At 31.1% G+C, this 19510-nt stretch overlaps 2 protein-coding genes across 5 annotated transcripts in view; one reads left to right on the top strand and one right to left on the bottom strand.

The window, feature by feature from the left end:
• Window positions 1-19510, top strand: part of LOC111621467 (BTB/POZ domain-containing protein 3-like) — a 31335-nt gene that overhangs the window by 3419 nt on the left and 8406 nt on the right. The gene's annotated exons all lie outside the window — the stretch shown is intronic.
• LOC111621469 lies at window positions 10079-13195 on the bottom strand. 4 transcript variants are annotated; one of them, XR_002756081.1, is made up of 2 exons: window positions 11052-11625; window positions 10079-10634 (listed from the first exon to the last, which is right to left on the bottom strand). XR_002756081.1 is itself a non-coding variant. In XM_023363625.1 (2 exons), the coding sequence occupies exons 1-2, from the start codon at window positions 11662-11664 to the stop codon at window positions 10167-10169; spliced, it is 483 nt and encodes a 160-aa protein (XP_023219393.1). In that variant the 5' UTR covers window positions 11665-11787; the 3' UTR covers window positions 10079-10166. The 4 variants fall into 4 exon arrangements, 3 of the variants coding, with proteins under 3 accessions (XP_023219393.1, XP_023219392.1, XP_023219394.1); XM_023363625.1 differs by lacking the exon at window positions 11052-11625 and adding an exon at window positions 11650-11787; XM_023363624.1 differs by having other exon boundaries at window positions 10968-11625.

Raw genomic sequence — 19510 nt, forward strand, 5'->3', positions numbered from 1 at the left:
TTCTGTATTATTATTATTATTATTATTAATTTAACAATTATTCTATCATTTTCTTCGTTATTTTAAATCATACTTTCATTAAAAAATAAGGAAAACATTGACATTCTTAATGTATTCCAAGTGTTTACTTCGATTTTTGTGAACATTACATCAATTAATTTTATGAAAACGTTTTCAAAATCGACAAAAAATAGAATGCCAAAAATAACATCTGAGATATTAATGATGCTAAATATAACCAGCAACGAGTTACTTAGCTTTACGGACTGTTATAAAAGTTTATTTAAAAAATAACTATTACATTATTAATTATAATAAATAACAAATGGTGCCATACACAATTTTATGACAATTTGTTATAAGAAACTTTTTATATTATCAATCACTATAAAATGGCAAAAAAACTTAATTTCGAGGGTACAGATGAGTTATATATACTGTATATATATAATATTGTATATGGTAATAACGAGTAAAATCATCATTAATTCCTCTCGAGATATAACATGACACCCTGTGTCTCCAACCCCTCCGACCTTTAACCACCAAAATTTAATAACATCAATGCCCTTAAATGCAAGCTACCATGTCAAATATTGTTTCTCTTTACTCCATCTTGAGATATTAAACAAAATTGATCCCAACACACATAATTTTTTTCCATTTTTTGAGTTTTTTGGGGGTACAGCGGTCTCAAAACATGGAGATTTGCATAAAACCAAGGAGGGTCAAATTTGACACGATATCCAATACTTTCCCTTGTCTTCTCTTGTCTAGACTAAGCTATGACTATGAAATATTTCACATTTATAGAAGCAAAGGATGATGATTTTTTAATGGTTTCTTTTTCTTCTAATTTTTTTTCATTTCTATTAAATGTTACCTTATTCTTTGGACAACGTAAATCGGAAATGAGAGTTTAATAATCTAATTCTGATTAAAAAAAAAAAAACAGGACATTTCGGTTTAGATTTTTTATCTGATCCTCTCATCTCCATCATTCTGGGGAAGACAAGAGAGAAAATCAATGAGTATAGTTGTTCCTTTATATTGTAAAGATGCTAAATTGTAGAATAATTAAGTTTACGGGAGAGAATTATTGTTATACCTTATAACAAATCAGAATAATAAAATTTTCTGTTTTGTAATCTGTCTCACAACTATAACAGTTTGTCATTGTCTCATTTAGATGTAATTATCGGATGGTAGATATATGAAAATCAGAAATCTTTGTGTTAAATACTTTTTATATGAATTCAACAGATATAACAATTCTTATAAAACAATTACGTGAATTTCAATATCAATTTATATTAATCTTATATAAATTATGCCGTATTTATATAAGATTAACATCAATAAAAATAGTTTATTGTGAATTATCTATCACTAATTAGACTGAAAAAATCGTCGCTGAAATTGATAACAAGTAGAAACCTTGTTAGTCTGATTTATATTTGAAGATTATCCAGTTAACTTTATCAATTAGATTAACTAACAAGGAGAGATTCAGTATAAAAGGCGCTTTCTTAGCTTAAGAGAACAATTGGCAGGATGAAACGATCGTGCTCGTACTCTCACAGTTCCTTCCTTATGTTTCTGTGTTGCATGATTTTTTCTATTTGCATTTTCTTGCAAACAACAGAAGCAACTCGATCTGAAAAAGAAGATGAAGAGCAGCAATCGGATTTGATACCAGTCATTTCGAACGATGTAGCTAAAAAACGACCACCTGTACCCTTCCATATCACTCAATATTCCAATGAAGACTACTTAATGGAACCGGATATAAAAGATATTACATATAACGGAAAAAGAGCAGATATTTTTACTTCGAACTTGCGTCGAGGATGTGGAATTGAACATAAGCATCCAGTCGCATCTTTGATGCCTCTGAATGTCATTGCATCTCGAGGAAAGCGCTCGCATTCCTCTATCGAAGTACCAATAGGTTTCATTGCTCCTCGTGGAAGGAGATCGGATTCCGTTCTACAAGTTCCAATAGGATTTGTTGCACCTCGAGGAAAAAGATTAGAACCGAATTTTCAGGAACCGGGTTTCGTGGCACCCCGAGGGAGAAGATCGAATCCTTCTCTCGAATTACCAATCGGTTTTGTAGCAACTCGTGGATAAAGAAAGGACACTCATGAATTTACGACTTCATGATTATTGAATTATAGGCCCTATCCAAACATTATCACTGCTGTAATCGAAATGAATAAATAAACTTCTTTGGTAATTTTACTAATTGTTGTCTTTTTGAGACTGTTCTTTAAATAGCAACATCATTTCGAACTGTTATAAAATATTCATATATATTTGTATATTTAAAAAATACACATTTACAAAATTTACGGATTATAAAAATATATACGTAAATATATGTGTAAATATATACGTAAATATATACGTAAATAAATACGTAAATATATACGTAAAATATATAATAAATATATATGATAGATCACGTGTTCTCTGACAGCCTGTTAATAAAATATTAATTCTTCAAATTCTTATATTAAAAGATTTTCCCACTGTTATGATGGACAAGAACTCGAATTTGATTAACATCAGAATTTTTCACTGACAGCTCGAGTCTAAACATCGTTCTCTCACAGGTGTAAGATTTAGGATGTAGGATTGATATAAGACAATGTAACACAAGGGCGATCTGCCAAGGAGGAGTGCCTTCCGGAAGGACCTTCTATCTCTATTTAGATGATAGACACAAAGAAAATCCAGAAAATCCCGTTAGACAAAACTGAAAAAATTTATAATCATGGCCGGATGACAGATAGTAGAGAGAAGAGAGACATCCTGCCATTCTAGAGCAGTACTTCTTAAAATAGCCGCGGGATGGCCTCATGCCCCCAGAAACAAAAGCGACGTTTTTGTCAAATAAAATTACTTCGGATGTAATGAGATAATATTATATGATATGAAAAAAAATTAAAAATAGAAAATGATTATGCGTGAAAATAAAAAATACAGTGCTACGCAGAGGAAAAATTAAACAAATTTACGTAATGGAACGGGTTTGCGGGGTACACATGAAGCAGCAAGTTATAACTATCCTCCTCTAGGAGCAACAGTTATAAAGTGGGTAGACAAAAGCGTGCTCATACACACACGTATAGAAAAAAACAAAAAATGCATTTCTAAGGTCCCTGACGTTTTAAGGTCCCTGAATCCAAAAATGTAAAAATCTTCCGAGGGATATTTTTTGACCGATCGCTATACTTTTCTTTTATTATATACCGAACCTCCGATTATCCGTGTGCGAATTATCTGTGCATCGTCAAAATATTAGAAAATATTTTTAAGATAATGATATTTTTGAAAATAGAACTTTAATTTTATGTACAGTTTGTCTGTTTAGCTATGGCAACGCAACACTTGGGCGATCTGCCTAGGGGGATACCTTCCGGGAGGTCTTTTTAAGGAAAACTGGCTCCTATTTAGGCGTTACAGACGTGGAGAAAACCCGGAAAACTCATGACCGAACTCCTAGTGTTCAGGGAACGAAGACCACTTGGCCACTGATGGGCCTTTTACGTATATTGAATATACTAGTTAGTACATATCAGCTTACGAAACTTTGAACTCGCGCTTGTGTCGCATTATAACGGAGTTAAGTTTATACAGTATAGTGAGCTCATTTAAAGTCTCTGAATAGTTTATGTATATGTATGTATTTAGTTTAGAGTGCTATTATCGATTATCCGGGATAGGGATGTTTTATATAAAATTCTAAATGCTAATAACGAGTAAAATCGTCATTAAGTGTAACCCTATTGGAGATGCATATGACCTCTTTATCTCCCCATTCCTTCGACCTTTACTCACCAAAATCTACTAGCATCTTAATAAAATCTACTAATCCTCTTAATAAACCAACCTTCTTGTTGACAAGGAGGTTGGTTTATTAGGTGCAATTTTTGACAAAAAGCACAGAAGTTATTAAGCTTCAAACAGGAAAAACAAAATCGTGCTTTCCCCCCACACACTAATATTCATTCATACAGAAATTAGCCCTGATTTTTTTTCATTTCTTTACGTTTCAAAGTGTCCTAAGTCCAAAAATGTAAAAATCTTTGGATCGCCATACTTTTCCTCTGTTATATATAACAGCCGGGAAAGTAATAAAATAACTTAATTGTCTCTAAACTAGATCAATTAAATGAAGCAATTTAATTTTTGATGGATGAATTTAGTAGAATTACTTTGAATTTTAATAAAATTTATGATAATTAATTTTAACCGTACAGGCATGGTCCTAGGACCGGATCTGTTCCTAAACTCTAAACAAGATGCAGCTTATTAGGGCACGTTCAGCAGACTAAACAGTTCTGGAGCTGTTGAGTCAAGGACTATATGTCCTTGTATTGAGTATTTTTCTGCTGTACAGTAGCGATGTTTCGGAACATGTTTGGTGTTTCGACGTCACATTCAGTAGTGTTTCATTTATGCTACCTTTTGCCAGTTGCAACTGATCAATTATCAGCTACGCCCGTGCAAGAGAATAAAAACATTATATATTATTATTTGACGGAGAGAAGAGTCTGTTATACGTGGACTTACATATTTTATGGCCCTAAGCCATAAAATGTGTAAGTCCGGTCCTGCATGGTCCATACGATCCAATAGCCACAGTTCTGTGGAAGATTTTCATGGCATTCACTGCGGTCCCAGTCGTAGAGAATCTTCCATAAAACCGTGGCTGTTATTGGAACGTTAGAACTCTACTCGTACACTTGTGTGTAACTCATGTAGTAATCGCCTTACTGTCTCTGCACATGCCATGGATGGCCATTGATTTTTGTCAAAAATCCTACGACGCTACACCGCTCTTGCTTCGTACACTAAACTATTTTATCGGTCCTTACGTTAATATTAAACATAATCTCAAATAAAACTAAAACAATCTTTTCCAACATCATTAATTTTTATACTTTAACTTATTGGTCCTAGCAATTTTTATCAAATGCCTCTAAAAAAATTGGACATGAGTCTCAAAGGCGTTTGAACCTAACATACGTACATTATGTATAGAGCTGTTAACCATGACCAAATAGGGAAGGGTTATTTCAGCTTTGGTTCCAGAAACAAAAAAAGCGCAAAAATTAGTTTCGTATGTAAAAAATACTACATGAAAATGACAAAGTAATTTTTATCAGTTCGAAAAGCACGAGACAGCTTATTTATAACTGTCCCAGGTCCTACCTTACTTCTCTAAGATCTTGGTATTTAATTATGAAGAACCGTTTAATAATATCTCTACATAAAATTGTTTTCAAGTACTCTTGATAAAAAACAAAATACTTAAAATAAAAAAAAGCATTATTAATAAAATAAGTAATTTAATTTAGCAGTTTTACAACTTTTATTTTATATTTTAATTAATTAATTAAAGATATTGATGGATATAAAAACACTGATTTTTTTATTGTTAACGATAAAAAAAAACAACACCTTTACTAAAATCTAGAGGCATTTTCTTTAATCTAATTTTGTTTTATTTCAAAATTTTTTATCTAGTTTAACTCTTAAGTTTTTTAAAATAATAATAAAAAAAATCACTTATTTTATAATTTACTTTATCGCTTAAAGCCTCGCCTAAAATTGATTTGTCAGGAGCCTTAAATTAATTAATTATCATGTCTTTTTTTTATATTAAAAATTAATGTCAAAGGTGCCGATTTTAATTAGCATCTTAATAATAACGTCGAAGTTGTTCAAGTTCTTTTATTTTTTTAAGAAAAGAAAAATTCTGTAACCTAAAAAAAACACTTTTATTTAGTCGTAAGAAAATGCATAGAAGAAACTTGCTACTTTTGTACAAAGAGATGAAAGACCATGTTTACAGATTAGTTAGTATGTTTACATTACTTACGTCGAAATTACTGTTCACTAGTAGTGTTTATACTGCAGAACTTCGTGTTTACCGACTTTTTAAGGCAAAATTAACATGAATAAAAGGTAGTAAATATTCATTTAAACTTAAGTATCTCGATTATTAATTTGTTATAATTGTTCCAAAAATAGTTACACAAGTTCCAATTTTATTTGTATAAAAATTTAAAATTTTATTGTCATTTTAAGATCTGTATTAGCGATTTTAAGAAAAAAATTTTTCCTTCCATTTTCTTTAAAATACAGCTGATTGGTGTTGAATTTTCTTTCAGATGTACTAAATAAATTGTAGTAATGTGTTTATAGCTCTCATTTTTAGCTATTTATATCTAATTTGATAATAGATTTCTAGTAGAAAAATAACTTTAATCTACTTAACACAAAATTTACAACATAACAGCTCGAATTAACAGAAAACGTGAATCGTTTTCAAATTAAATAACCATAGTCATTGTAAATATCATACATTAAACACCTTGAAACTGTCAAGTAATCAGACAAAGGAAATCTTATTATAGCCTTACAAATTTATGGCTAGAAATTTTCTTGGATACATCGTCATTATTCCTGTCCAGGAATCCTATATAAAGCTTGTCTCATTCGATACTTAACATCAGTTCACCATGAGGAAAGAAGAGTGTACCGTTTCTTCCAGATATTTCGCCATGTTTGTAATTTGGGCATTTCTGGCATCGTATTATTACTTCAGAATAGTCGAAGCAGTCGAATTCCAAGAAGTACGACCAGAATTATTATCTGTGGATTCCAACAAAATGGAATCTGAACCAAATCTAGATTTCGTTTTGCCGCGCAATAGAAGACAGCAATCTGATAATGGAAGACGAATCGATGTATTTGTAGCAAGTCGAGGCAAAAGAGGAGAATATGCTGATAAAGATTCACAAAAGACTTCAACTTCTTCCATAGGACTCATTTTTGTAGCACCTAGAGGTAGAAGATCAGATTCCAACGTCGAATTGCCAATAGGTTTCGTTGCAACACGCGGATGAAAAGCAATATTTGGACTCGAAAAAGATAATTCTTTAAAGATTTTTATGCTAAAGTAAAAATTAAATTGTACCGTTAAAAATATTAATAAATATTTTGCATTTAAGATAATTAGTTCTTTTAATTTTATATTTGATTAGAAGAATTAAGACATAGACAACTGTCTAAGATTTAAAAACTTTATCCAAAAAATGTTAAAAGAAAAAACTATAACTTTTAGACAGAGTTTTTAAGTAACAATTAATTATATAAGCCTACTATTTACTTTTATTCTTTAAAAATATATAATTTACGTATTGATTGTCGAAGACAGGAATTGTAGTAGGTGACTCCTCAAGCGATAAAATGAGAGGCCGGCAATAATCCAGTCAAAAATATTAAAAACGAAGAAAATTAAATAAATATTAAAAATAACAAGCTGAATACAATAAAGTCCTGTAAATAGACTTTAAAGTTGTTTAAAAATAGTTCATAAAAGAGTGACAGCGCGTTAGTGCTCTATTGGCAACCGTTCTTTAAGCTAGGGCGACAAAAATTTGTTTCTCCACAGATGCAAGTTACCTTTGAGCGAGCACTGTATATTGGCAATAATGCAGATTAATAATTTTGATATGAGAAACCAATTACAGAAGTACAGGGTGAGAAAGAAAGTCACTTAATACAGAATATAGAATGTACCCAAAGAATGTACTGTATGCCTACTGTACTGTACATTGAGCATATCATGTAACGTGCATAACTCTGTAACCGTTCAAGATAGGTCAATAAAAGCAATCAATTTCTTATGCAATTCTAATCCTAAATGATGTGTCACATGCCCCTTTTCACTTACAGTTTCAGAATTGCATTCAATATGGCCGCCATGTTAATGACGGCCATGATTGTAACGCACAACAATCTGTTTCTCCCTTGGTTTAATATCTTCCTGACATGAGCAAATTAACGTTGGGTGCGTTTTATATTCTGTAGCAGGGATGTTAAGTGATTTTCTTTCTCACCTTATAGATCAGATACAGTTAGGCCTATTACATACAAAAAAATTTAACATTTTTGTCTAATTAATGCAATAAACATGGAATTATTTATGTTAAAGAATATAGGAAAGTAGACCTATAGAGTTAAGTATTTTAATGCTCCGAATCCTCTGGGATCTCCGAAACTGATTACCCATGATGTGGAGGCCATCACATCAGATATGCTCGCTCGTGCCTGGAAGAAGTTCGACAACCGCTTGAATGCCTGCCGGATGACTAAAGATGCACTCTTAGGACTTTGAATGACGCATAACAAATCTTTACAATTGAAATAAGTCTTAATTATATGAGGTAAGAAATACAGAAAGTACACATCTATGAATCTCCAACATTTTTTCACGAATACCCTGTATAATGTGGCACGTTTATAGAAAACTGTCAGAAAATCTGAATATAAAAAGATTATCGTATACTTTGAATTGTCACTAATAAGGTATTTAAGAAAATTAAAACAAAATTTATAAATATAAAGAAAGGCATTTATTATAGTTTGATGGTATGAAATCAATACAAAATTGCTTTTCACATTAAGTTAATCTCAAATGCTCATGAAACAGGAAACTGAGAAGCGACAGCCAAGATTTTTTTGAAAGCCAAGAAATTTGGACAGAAAAATATGTATATAAAATAAAAATAAAGCCATGCTGTATTTACTCAGTTGTATACTTAAATAATATAAAAATTAAATAAAGTACGAAATAATTATGTAAAATAATTGACTGACTGCACAATTTGTTAATTAGTATATTACGTTACAGAAATATATCTCTGTTTGTTTGTTTTTAAATTTTGTAAACAATGAATAGCAGCATACAAAGTTGCAATTTTGTCCATTGACCTGACTTACCTAGTTTTGTATAGTAACGTACTACAGGGTATTTACAAAAATCCAGCAACGAGTTGCGTAACTTTCCCGGCGAAAAATATCTATGTTTAAGAAAGATATTAGCAGTTTTAAAAATTAAAAGTGAGTTTATTTAGTAAACTAAAAATTTGTACGAGTAAAAAATTTTATAACTTGGAATCTTCTTGAGATATGGCCTCCGCCTCCTTAATATCTCTCGAACTAATGGTCCAATTTTCCTGACATTTTTTAGAAACATTTCCCCTCTAATGGAGAAATCTCTACAAAATTTCAGAAGTTCCAACAAAAGGCACAACTTTTTTCACTTCTCGTTTTAAGGTCTCCTGAGTCCAAATTTTGGTACGTCATTTTTTGACCACTCGTCATACTTTCCCTCTATTATGTAATAGCTAGGAAGTAAAATTGGAGAGTTGACAATGTTATTATTTTATTATTTTAATACTATTTACTATGGAATTACTTTTAATTTTACAATTAGTCAAATCAAGAGGCATAAATTACACTGCGACACTTCAATATCTAGGTCTAGTATATATATGTTACCTGCAATGTATGAAATTTATGCATTTTATAGAATGCCTAGATGTATTTAGCAATTTGTAAGAGAAAAAGGTTTATTTTATTTAACTATTTCCAAAAATACTTAAGAGTTTTATAAAATGTTGTAATTTTTTAGGCAAAGACACTTTAGGTTCTGGCATATATTTTTGCATATGTACTTCACAAATTCTTGCGCAATACCTGCTGATTGCTCAGTTGCTGATGATCTGAAAGACATCTTTTTATCCTTGGGTACATTAATTGGCATAAGAAGAATCTTTTTTACACACTGTGAACTACGACCTTGAATATAGCTGTTTCAAAACACCTTGTTTGGTTGCCAGTTGATGAAATTTTTGTATGTTGTTTCAAAAAGATGCTGAACCTAACAACTGATTAGTTTGAAACCGTTAATTTTTAAATTTTTGTTTCTAACTGAAAATATTTTAAGGAACATTTATAAAAATGGTATATAAATTACATGATGTGAAAACGTATATACTATTAATTTTATTCTTTGCCAGTAGAAAGACTGGAATTCTATACAATGCCTAGCCAAAGTATATAATTGTATTCATTTTATATTTTTCTAACTGTTTTTAAACATCCAATAAAATGTCTAAATTTGATGTATTAAATGATTATTAAATACACATACGAACTAATTTCATAAATGCCAAATATTTATTATTGACATATTTTCATAATACAGTTCAGTTTCTAGTCAAAATATAAAATTTTAGTCGTTTAATTTCAAGTTTAAATTGACTTTCATCCCCGAGTTGCAACAAATCCTACTTGCAAGATTAGATTACGAGATTAGATTCCGATCTTCTACCTCGAGGTGCCACGAAAATTAGTCCAATCGAAGAAGTTGAAGTCTGTTGCGAATTGGTGTTTTCATATTCTCCTCTTTTGCCTCGACTTGCTACGAATACATCGATTCGTCTTTCATTATCAGATTTCTGTCTTCTATCGCGTGGCAAAATGAAATCTAGATTTGGTTCAGATTCCATTTTGATGAAATTGACAGATAACAATTCTGGTCGTACTTCTTGGAAATCGACTGCTTCGACTATTCTGAAGTAAGAAACAGATGCTAGAAATACCCAAATGGCAAACATGGCGAAATATCTGGAAGAAACGATACACTGTTCTTTCCTCATGGTGAACTGATGTTGAGTGTCGAATGAGACCAGCTTTATATAGGATTTCTGGACAGAAGGATTAATGACGCTGTATTCAGAATAGTTCCAAGACATAAATCTGTTGTGCTATAATAAGATTTTCTTCGTTAGGTTATTTGACGGTTTTAAGATGTCAAATGTACACTTTCAATGTCTACTATTATTCACTTTGATAACATTTACTTTTTCAATAAGAATTAATCATCGGATCATCTATTCGTTAGTTAATAATTTTTTTATAATTTTTATCTTATAATTTTTGTATTTTAGCTTATTTAATTACAGTTGTAAAGTAAATTGTTAAAATTATTTTTATTAAAAAGTCATTATAAAAAAACTAGAATTATAGTCTTTTTTCTTATTAAAACGACAGAATTCAATTATAACCTATCCCTTCTCTATCATGTTATTATCTAATACCTTTCGTAAATATCGTAACATAATTAATTTGGAGATTGGGAGAATACAATGATCGTCATAAAAAGAAGAAAATTAGTGACGTACAATACATGACAAGATAATCCTTAGTAATATATGGACTATCAGTTCTGTTCTATGCTTTTATCCAGCATTGTTGTAATTTCCCATTATTAATAAAAGCTAATTATGCATTAATAATTAACAAGAATTAATTTGATTTTTGTTATTCTATTTTGTCAGAGTGTTATATACATAGAACCCGATTAACCAAGGTAATGTGAATCGATGTTACCGCGGATAACAGAGAACTCTGATAAAACGGATGCGATTGCCATTTCGGATTTAAAATAACGAGTTTAAGTGATTTATATAGCCTGTCTATCACTTTTAAGCCTCTTTTTATACCTTTGTGAATTCAATCATATACAATATTCGCCTGAATCACACATAAAAACTTAGATATTAATGCATTTCAAGAAAGATATCAACATTTTAAGAGAGAGAAAATTAAAAAAGAAATAAATTTAGAAGTGCATGTTGTTTAAAAATAATTTGTTACTCGAGAGAATGGAAACTTCATTAGAAGTAATGCAAATCTGAAGTAGACATACGTAAACATCGAGAATTAAATTATTGAAATTTTGCGTAAGTTGTAAAGAGTTCTTAGATACGATAGATTTACCTTGTTACTATACATATATTATTTAAACTTGTTACTTTATTGTATTAAAAGAATCCAATTAATCTGATATCTAGAAGCAACGTCTCACTTGTCAGTTCATTTCGTCTTTCATAAAAATGTATAATTAACAAGCTTTTTCTCAATTGTATGTACAACAACAAATAAATACTATTATTGTGACAATGTAATTTTTTCCATCTATATACAAGAAAGCAGGAAAGACACATAAGGAAAACTAGTGGGCTTATTTCATTCTAACTAAACGAAGACTAGCAGTAGAGCAAATCTCACTTTTCTAGTAAGCAATATGTCGCTGGAACCAAGTATATAAAAAATTACAAGATAAGAAAATATTGCATTTAAAATAATTATTAGAAAACAGCATGCTGTTTAACAATTAATTTTCTTTTTTGTCTCTTGCCGCCCTTTGGACACTAAAAAAGCCCTTTTTTTGTCCTTTACCGATTAAACTATGCCCACTATGCCATATGGACTCTACTGTATTATAATAATTTTGAGATATAAATTAAATACATGAGCTATACCTAAAACCTAAGAAACATAAGAATTATTTTCTGGGGATGCTGGTATAGTCAACTTATTATTTATAGCATATCATATTAAAATGATATCACTATTCCGACAAAATATAACATTAAAGTTTGTGTGTGAAATAAAACTGCTTCAGCCAAAATCTTGTTCGATTAAGTGAAATAATTTTAATATAATATTCTAAAAATATATAAATTATTAAAATATTCTTTTTTGGTGAAGAGTCCTTTCATGTTCTAATATTGTATAAATTTCAGATTCAATAATATTGAATAATTAAACCGGCAATTGATTAAACTGTCTGTTGAAAGTCCGATGTATTTTATCTTTCTATCCAATCAGTAATTAAGAATGTACACATTAATTTCATCAATCTTATGAAATCTTTATTGGTATATTTCCATAATGCAATTTAGTTTACAACCGAACGTAAAATTTTGAATAAATCATCTAATTTTAAGCTTGTCATTTTCTTCCACGAGTCGCGACGAAACCTATCGGCAATTCGAGATTAGATTCCGATCTTCTACCTCGAGGTGCCACGAAAATTAGTCCAATCGAAGAAGTTGAAGTCTGTTGCGAATTGGTGTTTTCATATTCTCCTCTTTTGCCTCGACTTGCTACGAATACATCGATTCGTCTTCCATTATCAGATTGCTGTCTTCTATCGCGTGGTAAGATGAAATCTAGATTTGGTTCAGATTCCATTTTGATGGAATCCACAGATAATAATTCTGGTCGTACTTCTTCGAAATCGACTGCTTCGACTATTCTGAAGTAAGAAACAGATGCTAGAAATACCCAAATTACAAACATGGCGAAATATCTGGAAGAAACGATACACTGTTCTTTCTTCATGGCGAACTGATGTTGAGTGTCGAATGAGACCAGCTTTATATAGGACTTCTGGACAGAAGGATTAATGACGCTGTATTCAGAATAGTTCCAAGACATAAATCTGTTGTGCTATAATAAGATTTTCTTTGTTAAATTATTTGACGGTTTTAAGATGTCAAATGTACATTTTCAATGTCAACCATTATCCGCTTTGATAAACATTTGCTTTTTCAATAAAAATTCAAAGTTCTGGTCAATCATCTAATTTTTAAAAATTCTTGTAAGTATATACAGCCTAAGTCTAATCTTAATAAAAATATCTACTTTCTTATGTTTATATAATTTAAATAATAAATAAATAAATAAATAATAAACCGCTAAACGATTCTATTAAACCAGACCAATATGTATTTCCTAGCATTTTTTCTCATTTTGATTCTGCTCACTCAATTGAATTTTATCTCAAACTCAATAATATTTGATGAAAATTAGATATTGATGTGTTTAATTAATATGAGATTTAAGGAGTCGAAAAATAAATAAAACAAGTACGTTTATAATTGAATTTGTTGAAAGTAATTTATATTTTAAGAAATTTGCAGTCTCATAAGAAGTAATATAAATCTGAAGTGGATACACGTAAACATCAGAAATCGAATTACTACAATTTTAGCATGCCATATAAAAACAAGTTCAGAATCACCGTTAAATACAGTACATTTTATTCTGTTGCTATATATATAAATTACTTAAACTTCTTACTTTATTTTCTTAACTTTTCTCTATTTAATTTAATTTTATTGCAAATGCTCAAAAAACATTTTATTTCGTCTTTCATCGCAGTGATGTACTAGCAATACTTTTTGTTAATACACCCCTAATATATATCTTAAAATAATTAAATAGTATATTTGGTGTTTAAATTATTAATTTTATCCGCTAATTCTTTATTTTATTTTATTTTATTTATTTATTAAACTGCAATTTGAAAAAATTGTAGATCTATAAATTCTCACTGTTCTCTGTTTATCCGTCTATCTTTCCTTAATCTCGAAAATGGAGTTAGATGAAAGTGAATATATGGAAACCTTAAGGGCAGGAGACCCCTGAAAAGGGTTAGATGACAGGCACGACTCTATTGTTAAAAGAAAAGTATGATGTACAGGGGAAAGCCACTACTAATTTGAGGTGGAGAGCATATATTTTAAAAATTATATGGTCTTTGAAAATTGCTGTTTACCATTAAATTAAGGTCCCTGTTTTTATCCAGGACGTACGCAAACGGACAAAATCACCATCCAAAAATGATCGTCTAGTATTTCAATTTACAGTAGAGCCTCGATTATCCGACCTAATTGGGGACTGGGGTTGGTCGGAAAATTGAAAGGGCGGATAACCGAAAAGTATGAAAAAATCCATTATTAGTGTAGTATATTATTATATCCCATGTAATTAGTATATTAGTATATTAGTATATCGCTATTAACCTACATTGCGTTGAATTTTCATCGATGTTAAGCCTAACAAAAATTTTTTTAATAATAATCGTCGCTATTGTATCGTTAAAAATTAGAAAATTAAGCCTCGTTTAAATACTGGCTCCCTTTCATGGTCGAATGAGTGTTGCCAGCTAAAACACGTAAAAATAATATTAAAGTAGCCAAGACATAGCCAAATATTGTAGCGCTACATCACTAGCGGGCATTTGAAATTTGCCGACTAGGACGGTCGGTTAATCGGCGGTCAGATAATCGAGGCTCTACTGTACTACCAATAGGATGGCTTTTCTACACCTTTAAATTTTGTTAATCTCAGCTCAATATTAAATTATTATTGTCGTTGTTGTTATGTAATCTAAATATATAAAATTACTTGTCCTGACTAACTGACTGAATGGCTGATTCATCATCGCCCAGAACAAACCGCTGAACCTAAAGAGGTGAAATTTGGTACACAGTTAGGGTATGTCATGAAAACGCGCACTAAGAAGGGATTTTTCGAAATTCCCCCGCGGGGGAAGAGGGAAAGCATTAAGGCTTAACCGAAAGAACGGCTTTTATTGTACTTTTTTATATGCGATTTTTCGTTTTCAACTACGTTTAATTTTAATTGAGTACTTAGATGTATTAAATTGATAACATTTCAGACATTGTTATAAATATTTTTATCTATTTCGATTTTAAAAATGTTCGAACCGTTTTAAATTCGAATTTGTTATTGTTATTGCATATTGGTTCGATTATAGAACGATTGTAAACGTTTTAGAAAGTTGATCAAATTGAAAATTGTTTGTTTGATTCTCAGCAATTCTCATCATTCTCGACGGTAGGTGTTATATATACTATGGTTGTTGAAATACTGAATATAAATGGGGTTTGCTTGCAAAACCTCCGCGGGCGAAGTCGCGGGTAACAGCTAGTCTATATATATAATCGAGACGGGTTGATGATAATAATAATAATAATAATAAGTGCAGAGCCCAAACGGTTAGTAGTTGAAAGTTGAAATTCGGTACACATTTAGGGTACGTCACGAAAATGCACACTAAGAAGGAATTTTTCGAAATCCCCCCGGGGGAGAGAGACAGGATTAAGGCTTCTACATACATTATGGATACGAGCCCAAACGGTTAGGTGTTAAAAGTTGAAATTTGGTACACAGTTAGGGTACGTTAGGAGAACGCACACTAAGAAGGGATTTTTCGAAATTCCTCCCCACGGGGGAGAGAGACAGGATTAAGGCTTAACACTTCCATCAACAATGAAAGCGTTAAGTAACAATGTAAGTGTTAACAATGGAATTGTTAAGAGAAAGCGACGTGCAAGACGCAGATGCAGTTTTTTCGTTTTTGCGGGAAATCGAACATATTTTTAGACCCATCTAAAAATTCTCTAATTAGTCCGGAAACAGGAGGACCCAATTCTTGCATTCTGTGAAAACGGGTAAGGTTGACTATAACGTAATAATCTTAATCTTCACTATCCTTACTTTTGCCCGAGCAACGCCGAGCCTACCTGCTAGTAATTAATTACTACACAATGCTTGCTTATATATACTTGATTGCATAGTGCTGCTTTTACTTATAATTTGAATTATCAGTGTCAATGGGATGACATCAAAGGAATTGATGGGATGCACAGGGTTTTTTATGGTAAGCTATATTTTTCTCGGTGTCAAGGGAGTAACTGTGAATAATTTGGTCCAGATGGGTCTAAGCGTGTAGAAGTTAATAGGGATGATTAAATCAGGGACAGGGGTGTCTAGGTTTGATGATAGCCTATATTTTCCGTAGATTCTAAAGGAACAAGCATTCTCCGATATTCATTTACTTTCATTAGTTTTTAATAATTCTTTTTACAAGACATTGCAGTACAGTTTAAAAAAACTTTCATTATTGTAAAGGAACTGTTTAAAATGTTGAATTGATGAAGAAGCATGAATTTGCTCATAGCGGTGACCAGACCCTAAACATTGGGAAGTTCAGTCGTGGGTTCGCGCCGCGATCGGACAGGCTGGCTGCTTGGAGTTTTCCGGGTTTTCTCCTTGCCAATAACGACTGAATAGGAGGCCAGTTTCCCATAAAAGTCCTCCCGGAAGGCATTATTTTCCGAGCGCGCGTATAGGCCGTTCGAATACGGCTGGCTCTTCGGTCGCATAGTGATCATAACCAAATGTCTGTCGGAGAAAGAGCCTATATGAGCTAAAATCTCCATATCAACATAACAAAGAAAAAAAATCATCTGAGAAGCATGAATTGCTAAAGATGTTATTTCTGTTATTGTGACGTCGTTGGATAGGTCTAAAGACATGTAAGAAAATAAAACAGTAAGATTTGAGATATGGAAAGGGTCCGAAATTTTAAAAAATCCACCAAGATTACCTTGAATTTACTCAACAACAATTGATAATTCTTTCTAGATCCCCACCTCAACGACGGAAAGAACATTGAACCACGTGATGGAATAATTAGCAAACTTAAAGCAAAAGAAAACATCAAATAATAGCAGAATTATTTCGTGAAAAATAAAATTATACTTCATATACCTTTATAGTTTTGTTTAAGTACAACGTAAACAAGTAAACATGGTGTTGTAAATTACTGTATATCATAATAATATTGAAGAAAGAAATCAAGTTGACAAAATGTTTCTAATATTTAAGAAATATAAATTTCATTCAGATACTTTCCTTTGGTATATTAATATTATATAATTTCAGATTCAATAACATAAAAGGAAAGATGGCAATTGAACAAATTGCTGTTTTATCTTTCTGTTCAATCAGTATCAATCTAGTCAAACTAATTTAATCAATATGAAATCTTTATTAGTATATTTTCAAGTACAGTTTATTTTCCAGCCGAACATATATTATTGAATAAATTGTTTAATTTTAAACTAGTCATTTTCTTCCACGAGTCGCGACGAAACCTATCGGCAATTCGAGATTAGATTCCGATCTTCTACCTCGAGGTGCCACGAAAATTAGTCCAATCGAAGAAGTTGAAGTCTGTTGCGAATTGGTGTTTTCATATTCTCCTCTTTTGCCTCGACTTGCTACGAATACATCGATTCGTCTTCCATTATCAGATTGCTGTCTTCTATCGCGTGGTAAGATGAAATCTAGATTTGGTTCAGATTCCATTTTGATGGAATCCACAGATAATAATTCTGGTCGTACTTCTTCGAAATCGACTGCTTCGACTATTCTGAAGTAAGAAACAGATGCTAGAAATACCCAAATTACAAACATGGCGAAATATCTGGAAGAAACGATACACTGTTCTTTCTTCATGGCGAACTGATGTTGAGTGTCGAATGAGACCAGCTTTATATAGGACTTCTGGACAGAAGGATTAATGACGCTGTATTCAGAATAGTTCCAAGACATAAATCTGTTGTGCTATAATAAGATTTTCTTTGTTAAATTATTTGACGGTTTTAAGATGTCAAATGTACATTTTCAATGTCAACCATTATCCGCTTTGATAAACATTTGCTTTTTCAATAAAAATTCAAAGTTCTGGTCAATCATCTAATTTTTAAAAATTCTTGTAAGTATATACAGCCTAAGTCTAATCTTAATAAAAATATCTACTTTCTTATGTTTATATAATTTAAATAATAAATAAATAAATAAATAATAAACCGCTAAACGATTCTATTAAACCAGACCAATATGTATTTCCTAGCATTTTTTCTCATTTTGATTCTGCCCACTCAATTGAATTTTATCTCAAACTCAATAATATTTGATGAAAATTAGATATTGATGTGTTTAATTAATATGAGATTTAAGGAGTCGAAAAATAAATAAAACAAGTACGTTTATAATTGAATTTGTTGAAAGTAATTTATATTTTAAGAAATTTGCAGTCTCATAAGAAGTAATATAAATCTGAAGTGGATACACGTAAACATCAGAAATCGAATTACTACAATTTTAGCATGCCATATAAAAACAAGTTCAGAATCACCGTTAAATACAGTACATTTTATTCTGTTGCTATATATATAAATTACTTAAACTTCTTACTTTATTTTCTTAACTTTTCTCTATTTAATTTAATTTTATTGCAAATGCTCAAAAAACATTTTATTTCGTCTTTCATCGCAGTGATGTACTAGCAATACTTTTTGTTAATACACCCCTAATATATATCTTAAAATAATTAAATAGTATATTTGGTGTTTAAATTATTAATTTTATCCGCTAATTCTTTATTTTATTTTATTTTATTTATTTATTAAACTGCAATTTGAAAAAATTGTAGATCTATAAATTCTCACTGTTCTCTGTTTATCCGTCTATCTTTCCTTAATCTCGAAAATGGAGTTAGATGAAAGTGAATATATGGAAACCTTAAGGGCAGGAGACCCCTGAAAAGGGTTAGATGACAGGCACGACTCTATTGTTAAAAGAAAAGTATGATGTACAGGGGAAAGCCACTACTAATTTGAGGTGGAGAGCATATATTTTAAAAATTATATGGTCTTTGAAAATTGCTGTTTACCATTAAATTAAGGTCCCTGTTTTTATCCAGGACGTACGCAAACGGACAAAATCACCATCCAAAAATGATCGTCTAGTATTTCAATTTACAGTAGAGCCTCGATTATCCGACCTAATTGGGGACTGGGGTTGGTCGGAAAATTGAAAGGGCGGATAACCGAAAAGTATGAAAAAATCCATTATTAGTGTAGTATATTATTATATCCCATGTAATTAGTATATTAGTATATTAGTATATCGCTATTAACCTACATTGCGTTGAATTTTCATCGATGTTAAGCCTAACAAAAATTTTTTTAATAATAATCGTCGCTATTGTATCGTTAAAAATTAGAAAATTAAGCCTCGTTTAAATACTGGCTCCCTTTCATGGTCGAATGAGTGTTGCCAGCTAAAACACGTAAAAATAATATTAAAGTAGCCAAGACATAGCCAAATATTGTAGCGCCACATCACTAGC

The sequence above is a fragment of the Centruroides sculpturatus genome, unplaced genomic scaffold (assembly GCF_000671375.1).
Source record: "Centruroides sculpturatus isolate CEXI.00-Female unplaced genomic scaffold, Cexi_2.0 scaffold249, whole genome shotgun sequence".
NCBI lineage: Eukaryota > Metazoa > Arthropoda > Arachnida > Scorpiones > Buthidae > Centruroides > Centruroides sculpturatus.